General features: G+C 40.6%; 2 protein-coding genes across 2 annotated transcripts in view; one reads left to right on the top strand and one right to left on the bottom strand.

Annotated features, from left to right (window-relative positions):
• The first annotated feature begins 1,981 nt into the window (after positions 1 to 1,981).
• On the top strand, positions 1,982 to 2,350 carry LOC126025619 (60S ribosomal protein L37a). The gene has a single exon (XM_049785413.1). It carries the CDS (start codon positions 1,993 to 1,995, stop codon positions 2,269 to 2,271), a length of 279 nt encoding a protein of 92 aa, XP_049641370.1. The 5' UTR covers positions 1,982 to 1,992; the 3' UTR covers positions 2,272 to 2,350.
• A 1,722-nt stretch (positions 2,351 to 4,072) lies between these two features.
• The window catches only part of LOC126025598 (palmitoyl-protein thioesterase ABHD10, mitochondrial-like), a 40,245-nt gene continuing 35,883 nt past the window's right edge, over positions 4,073 to 8,434 (bottom strand). The window contains exon 9 of the mRNA XM_049785397.1: positions 4,073 to 4,361. Within this exon, the coding sequence (XP_049641354.1) occupies positions 4,220 to 4,361 (142 nt within the window). The 3' untranslated portion in view covers positions 4,073 to 4,219. The remainder of the gene's footprint in view (positions 4,362 to 8,434) is intronic.

Genomic DNA, 8,434 nt, shown 5'->3' with positions numbered 1-8,434 from the left:
TATTGTCTTTGATTTGTGCAAATCTTTTTTTGTTTGTTTGTTTTTTGTTTTGTTTTGGGGCCACACCTGGCAGTGCTCAGGAGTTACTCCTGGCTATCTGCTCAGAAATAGCTCCTGGCAGGTACAGGGGACCATATGGGATGCAGGAATTCAAACCAATCACCTTAGTTCCGGGATCAGCTGCTTGCAAGGCAAACACTGCTGTGCTATCTCTCCCACCCCTTGTGCAAATCTTTTTAGCATTCTACTTTAATAGTTCAATTTATTTCTATTCTAGCATCAAACTTTCATTTATTATTCTTTTATCTCCAGTTGATTTTCTTTATAGTAGTTTATTAATTTTCTTTTTTTTGGGGGGGGGCTATTCAGTAGTTCTCAGAGCTCACTTCTGACAGTACTTGTGGACTATATGAGGTGCAGGGATTGAATCTGGGTTGTTTGTGTGGAAGGCCCTTCCCATTATACGTCTCTCTGACCCCTATATTTCCAATATTTTCCCTTTTCCTGTTCAGACTATTTACTAGGGTAATCTTATTTTATTTTATTTACTTTTTTTTTGTTGTTGTTGTTTTGAGTCACACCCAGCAGTGCTCAGGGATCACTCCTGGCTCTACGCTCAGAAATCACTCCTGGCAGGCTTGGGGGACCATATGGGATGCTGGGATTCGAACCACTGACCTTCTGCACACAAGGCAAATGCCTTACCTCCATGCTATCTCTCTGGCCCATCTTATTTTATTTTTATTGAGATTCTGTGACTTACTATATTGTTAATCATGGTTTCACATAATTTCAACACCATATCCATTAGTGAAACTACCTCCCTCCCCCAGATATTTTATTTTTTAATTATTTAATTTTGAGCCATACCTAGTAGTTCTGGGGACCCATTCCCTATAGGGTTCAGGAGATAATAAGGTGTCAGTAATTTCAATCAAAGCTACTGTATGCAGAGCATGTGTTCCAGCCTTTTTGGTCATCTCCTTAGCCCTTTTTAGCTTAAACAACAAATAATATTTATCTTTCACATTTCTGGGTGTGAAGAAGTCAAGATCAAAGTGGCAATAGATTGTATCTAGTAAGAACCCATTTCCTAGTATAATCTGCCTACTATATCAGGACAAGCAAATCTCTCTCACTATATATATAATAAAAAATATATACACACATATATATATTCCCCCTCATATAATCCCTCTTCACTCTTCTCTCTTCTTTCTTTTCAACTTAAATTGTAGTTGAGGTGGGACAAGAAGGTTAGTACAAGGGTAAGGCTCTTTGAACCCTGGCATCCCATATGGTCCCCCAAGAACCAACAGGAGTGATTCTGTGATTTTTTAAAATAATAAACAGGAGTGATTCTTGAGTGCAGAAAATATTGAGTACTGATGGATAAGACCTACAAACAAACAATAGAAATTGTAGTTGAGGGTCACACAAGGAACCATACAGAGTGTCTCAAGTTGAACTGGAATCAGCCACATGCAGTGAACGCGCTTTACCTCCAACACTCTCTGATCCTAGTCATGACTTCTGCTTAATCTGACAGGGTAATTCTATACCCTTCAAATGATATTTTCAGCAATGCAACATTGGTTTATTTTATTATATAGGTTTCAGGTTTATAACATATTTTTTTTCTTGGTTTTGCGACCATATCTGGCAGTGCTCAGGAGTTAATCTTGGCTCTGTGTTCAGAAATCATGCCTGGCAGGCTCGGGAACCATATGGGATGACAGGGATTGAACCCAGGTTGTCTGTGTGCAAGGCTAGTGTTCTGCCCACTGTGCTATTGCTCGACCCATTGCTATTGCATGTATTTCTAGAACTACATTATGGTCACTGCCTAAAGTGTGGTTTCTATCCTTGACCTAAAGTATTGTTAGTCTCCTTGACCTGAATATCCTTCATTCTCCTCCTTTAATAATCACTGTCTTGTTTTTAAAAGATAAGTGTGTTTCCTCTCGGCGTCCTGCGGTGGTTTGAGGAAAGATGGCTAAGCGCACAAAGAAGGTGGGGATCGTGGGTAAATACGGGACGCGTTACGGCGCTTCCCTCCGGAAGATGGTGAAGAAGATCGAGATCAGCCAGCACGCCAAGTACACATGCTCCTTCTGCGGCAAGACCAAGATGAAGAGACGGGCTGTGGGCATTTGGCACTGCGGTTCCTGTATGAAAACCGTCGCAGGTGGTGCTTGGACCTACAATACCACTTCTGCTGTCACAGTTAAATCTGCCATCAGAAGACTGAAGGAATTGAAAGACCAGTAGATCTCCATTCAGAAACATTGTTGACCTATAATAAATGGGTTAATTTATGTAAAAAAAAAAAAAAAAAAAAAAAAGATAAGTGTTCACTTGCTTTGTTTGCTTCTTTTCTTTTTTGGCCACACCCAGTGACACTCAGGGGTTACTCCTGGCTATGCACTCACATATTGCTCCTGGCTTGGAGAACCATATGATATGCCAGGAGATCAAACCATGGTCTGTCCTATGTTAGCGCATGCAAGGCAAACGGCCTTTTCTACCACTTGTGCTACTGCTCTGGCCCATTTACTTATTTTCTACATAAGTGGAAGTTAAATCATTTGCTATGTACCTTTCACCATCTGACTTATTTCAGTTGCCATAATTTCATTAAGGTACATCTATTATGTTTATTGATGACAATGCTTACCCTCCTTCTGGATCTTCCAGCTGCTATAGCCATGAGCTTATATTTCCTCAAAGTTACCTGCTACCATTTTATTTTATTTTATTTGGTTTTCGGTGGATTTCTCTCTTCATTTTTTGGTGTTTTGGTCAGACCCAGATGTACAAAGACTTTACTCTTGGCTCTATGCTCAAGGATCACTCCTGGCCATGGTCAGGGACCATATAGGCTGCCAAGAAGTAAATCCAAGTAAAGCAGATGTCCAATTCTCTGTATTTTCTCTCTGGCCCTGACTATCTGCTACCCTGACTACAAAAAGCAAGTCATGGATAATTCTCAAACTCTAGATAATATGGCTTCTGGTGAAGTTTGAGAGCTGGAACTATATTGAAGCAGATGGTTTTTAGACTCTCATTTTGTTCCCTCCTATTTCAGTCCCAAACATTACAGGCAAACCTCACCCAAGTATATCACCAGGTAGTAAACAACCAATAGAATGAAAGGGCTGGAGCCTGAGCAGGTGGGGTAGGGTGATTTTGTCAGAGAGAAAAAAAACCAGGTTCTGGGAGGTCCCCATATGTTCTTTGTACTTGCTCCTCTCTCTGACTAGCTCCTGTACTTCACTAGAAGTGGCAGACAAATTTTTTCAGGCTCTAAGCTTTCTTTTTTGAACTTTTTGTTCAATCTTTTGTACCTAATCTATTTGCTATGTCTCTACATCTGTCAAATACTTCCAAGGCATCTACAGTGGTCTTTAAATCTGAAGCTGTGGGATTATACTGGAAAGACAGCAGTAAGGGCACTTGCCTTGTACTCGGCCAACCCAGGTTCAAGTTCCAGAACCCTCCATGTTCCCCGAATCCCACCAGGAATAATTCTGAGTAAAGAGCCAAAAGTAGGTCCTGGGAAGTGCTGGATGTGCCTCCACTCCCTTATACAACAAAACAAAAATACTGAAGCTTTGATTAGCTCATTTGAATCTCCCCAAGGATACTGAATAACATGCATAAAGCTGCAAGTATTGGCAGAAATATATGGAGAGTGAAAGTTTGCTTTTGAGTTGATGGTTTTAAATTCTCAGAGTGAACTCAGTATAAGCTTGTCAGGCTTCTTCAAATTGACGTCTCTTTGCTAGAGCTTGGCCTCCAGTCCATCTACTGGCCTCTTGAATGACATGGAAACCAGCTTTACCTACAGAGTCCCTAAGGCAAAGAATGAACGTTGTAAGACACAAGACTAATCTGTTTATTCAGAGCATTGTATTAAGTTGAGAAGGGACATTTTTTTTTGGCAAATAAATAAATAAATAAATAACCAGACAGACTTTCAGGGCGAAGGAGAAGGAGAAAGAAGCTCAGGAAGAGAAAGCGAAGTCTTTGCATAGTTCTAAATGAACAGAAGATAGCAGCAGTAGGCAACGTGGGTTGTTAGCAGAAAGGTAGCAGTTGCAAAAACCAGGGACAGGAAGCTTGGAGGAAGATCACAAGGTGACTAACTATTTCTTTATCATGGACACTGTGGTGTGGAACACTCATCCTCTCTACTTGGAGGGCAGGAAGTGACTTCTTACATGATCTGCCTGGGCGTCCCATACCCGGTCATGCCTGCCTGGGAGGCTCCCTTGTTGCTGCCCATTTGGAGGCCAATTACATTCTGTCCCTGGCGAAGCTGCTCCTCTGAAAATCCTCTCCGATTCTGCTGGGCTTTCCTGGGTACAGAAACGAGATGGAAGAAGTTCATAGTTTTTTTTTGTTTTTTTGTTTTTTTTTTGTCTTTGTTGTTGTTCATTGCTTTTTATTTTTTGGGGGGGGGCACACCTGGTGACGCTCAGGGGTTACTCCTGGCTCTGAGTAATCAGAAATCAGAGTTTTAGTAATCAGAAATCGCCCTAAATTGGGGGACCATATGGGATGCCAGGGATCGAATCTGTGTCCATCCTAGGTCAGCCGCATGCAAGGCAATCGTCTTACCACTGTGCTACCACTCTGGTCCTTTGTGTGTTCATAGTTTTTAACACATGAAGTTAGACAGGTTCTACAGAGGGTCATCAAACAGAAGAGTAGCCCCGACCTTCTGCCAATGAGCTATATTGATCATAGCCAAACACCATGATTACTGAGAGCTAGGAACTTATCCTGGCCTAGGGCCCTTCTCTCAGAATGGACCTACCCTGACCTATAGTCTGACCTTGAACTATTGTCCTCCTGTGAGTTGTGGCCCTGGGCAAAGATCCAGCCACTATGCCTCAGTTCTCAGAAGTTCAGCTGATCTTCTAGAATTTCCCAGCAAAGCATCTGTGGAGGTATCATCCTCATATAATTTTTATGTTTCACAGTTCCCACAAGCCCTGGTGAAATTAAAATCAGAACTCTAGTTAAGCATGTTATAACCCCAATCCACCTCCCTTGAAAAGGGCTAAGGAAAAATACTTTATCTGAGAATTGAGAAATCTAAAACAGATGAGAGGAAATTTGCTACTCTGGCCCAAAGATTGGCAATCTTCAGTTAAGAGTCACATAATAAATAATCTTATGGGGACAGAGTGATAGTATAGTGGTAGGGCATTTGCCTTGCCAGTGGCAGACCTAGGACAAACCTGGTTCGATCCCTGGCATCCCATATGGTCCCCCTAGCCAGGAGCAATTTCTGAGTGCATAACCAGGAGTAACTCCTGAGCGTCACTGTCTTAAAACCAAACCAACCAACCAACCAACCAACCAAAATAAATAAATAAATATATATATAAATAAATAAATACATAAATAATCTTGTGGACTATAGGTCACTAAAACAAAAGAATTAAGACTAGGATTTTTAATTGGCTAATATCTAAGTAGTTTTAGTTCAGTTTATTTAAAGTGACACAAACTTACTATGAGGGGCTCTTTTTTGGGCTAATAATGTAGCTCAGAGATTTGATGTTCAAATTTTGCATGTATAAGGCCCTGAGTTCTACCCCTACATCCATGCACACACACACACACACACACACACACACACACACACACACACACACTGAGGTATCCTCTTTTATCTTCATCATCTATAGGTGATTTAGTTGAATTTTAGCTCTCTAACTCCTTCCTTGCCTCCAAATAGCAGCACCAGCAAAAAAATAAATCACTCCAGAAAAAACCCTTTACTGATATAACCATTCAATTTATTGTTTACACAAGGCCACTTATGAGAATGAGAGTGAGAGTAAGTGCTTTTATCAGGTGAACTGGACAGGTTTTCCCTTCATTAAATGTAAAGATAAGTAAGTAGATAGATACAGGGCTACTTGGGTCACAATAAAAACAAATCCAAAGGAGCACAGTAAAAACAATGTTAGAGTAGCAATTATCATTTGCATAGGCCCACCAAAGTATGGGGGACATGGAAAGGAAAAACCTTAGCCTAAGTACAAGGAGACCCTACTCTGAAGTTTCCTGACATAAGACCAACTCTATGCTCCAGGCAAACTAGTTTGTCCAATCCAGGTCATTGTCTGTAGTGCCAATACAATTTTATTTTTCACACAGTCTTTGTTGTTGGTATCATGTTTCTGTATTGAAGATATTGGAATCTGTATATCCTACATTGAAGTCAGGATGGTGTGGAGCGACCTCTAATTTCAACTCACAATTAAAGGGTAATGCAGAAAGCCCTGTCAAGTAAGCAGGTCGTTGTTGTTATTTAAGTCTTCTCAGTGTTAAGGGAAGACTCTTTTGAGTAGATCCATGTCAGAGCAGCAGTAGGGTCTTCCCTGGTAGAGGATTGCTTCCAGGTGATGTTATAGATAACTTTGGATGTTTCCTGGCTTCCCTGGTTCAGGGGTGAATGGAGTATGCCCATTCTTCTGAGGTCTGTGCCAGGTCATTATGTCAATGTTCAGGGTGTAAGGTCCCATTGCACTACAAGGTTTATGTGTTCCTATCTCTTAGATAAGGACTTATTTGTAAGTACAGTATTTTCCATTTTAATGTGCCTATGCAAAAAAGGAATAATGCCACGTGGCATTATCAGCACATATGGGGCAGCAAGAACCAGTTCAACAATCCCCGTGACTTGGTTCAAACATAAGCATTAAACTGAGGGACTCTTTCACCTCTTTCACCAAAATTCCTTATTAAAGAGTTCACAAAGAGAAGAAAAGATAAAGAGTGGGAACTAATCAGAAACCTAGTATGGGAGCAACCACAGTTACACAATGAAGGAAGGAAGAGGCCAAGAGGCTGCTGAGAGTAAACAAGTAGGAAAAGAGTACTGGTCTCTTCCCAGCCTGAGTCCATCCTCTCATTTTTATTTTGAATATATATAGGGTACGCGCTAGCCCTGGCGCGGTTTTTAAAATAGAGAACAATGAGAAAAAAAAATTACCAGTGAATGTTCCGACATCACCAGTGCTGCATCAGCCCGCCCTCCACCACATGTGTCCCTTCCTTAGTGTAGGGAGAAAAAGGGGGAAAGCCTGAGGACCACTATAGAGTCTACCTGAGCCGGCACCCAGGGAAATCCTGGAGTCCAGGGGAGAAATAGGGGAACGGCTGGGGGCCTGCCAAACCTCCCAGCACCCCCAAGCTAGGGAGAAGGCCTCTGTTTTTACTGTGCTTCTTTGACTCTAAACCTTAAAAAAAAAAAACAAAAAAAAAACCACTTAAGCTTTTGAGGTTAACTTAAACTAATATGCATGTGCATGAAAATGTAAAAAACTACTATGCCTTCAAGTTTAAGGAATTACATACATTTTATGGCTTTAGATTGCTTTGTGTACCGCTAAGAAGTGTTATAATGTACTACAATCTGGGGTCTTGAGAGACAAAGTAATTGTACATGGGTTCTGTTTTATTTTTCTTAATGTTCTTTGAGTGTAAGTTCAAAATTAAGGTGTCAGCAGGGGGATTTCTTTCTTTTCTTTTATTTTTTTATATAAATTTTATTTAAACACCTTGATTACATACATGATTGTGTTTGGGTTTCAGTCATGTAAAGAACACCACCCATCACCAGTGCAACATTCCCATCACCAGTGTCCCAAATCTCCCTCCTCCCCACCCAATCCCCTCCTGTACTCTAAACAGGCTTTCTATAGCAGGGGGATTTCTTCTGAGAACTCTGTTTTTGGGTGATTGTCATTCCACTGTAACTTTAATTTGTCCTTAAAAAAGAAAAAAATAAAAAAATAAAAAACACCACCCCCCTTCACCAGTGTAACATTCCGACCACTAATGCCCCATATTCCTCTTCTCCCACCTCCTGTCTGTATTTGAGACAGGCATTCTATTTCTCACTCACTACCATTGTCATAATAGTTGTCAATGTAGTTATTTCTCTAACTGGACTCACCACTCTTTGTGGTAAGCTTCATATTGTGAGCCAGTCCTCCATCTCTCATCTCTACTCTTTCTGTGTATGATTACAGTAATGGTTTTTAATTTTCTTAAAACCCATAGATGAGTAAGAATATTCTATGTCCATCCCTCTCCCTCTGACTTACTTTACTCAGCGTAATAGTTTTCATGTCCAATCATATATAGGAAAATCTCATGACATCATTTTTTTCTAACAGCTGCATAGTATTTCATTGTGTATATGTACCACAGTTTCTTTAGGCACTCATCTGTTGTTAAGCAGCTGGGTTGTTATATCTGGCTATTGTAAATAGCGCTTTAATGAATAAAGGTGTGCAGAAGGCAAAGAAAAACAAAACAAAACAAAAAAATCCCAACAAATCCAGGCATCAAGTCAGCTTGAGAAAAGCCATCTGGTATTGCTCAGTTTAAGGAGAAACAGAACTAG

The sequence above is a fragment of the Suncus etruscus genome, chromosome 13, assembly GCF_024139225.1.
Source record: "Suncus etruscus isolate mSunEtr1 chromosome 13, mSunEtr1.pri.cur, whole genome shotgun sequence".
Lineage (NCBI taxonomy): Eukaryota > Metazoa > Chordata > Mammalia > Eulipotyphla > Soricidae > Suncus > Suncus etruscus.
Note: the sequence above shows the minus strand (reverse complement) of the source record. Positions and strands in the feature narration are given on the sequence as shown.

Bases quoted from the DNA above. Each gene is read 5' to 3' on its own strand.
- LOC126025619 (XM_049785413.1), top strand. From the start codon at position 1,993: ATGGCTAAGCGCACAAAGAAGGTGGGGATCGTGGGTAAATACGGGACG.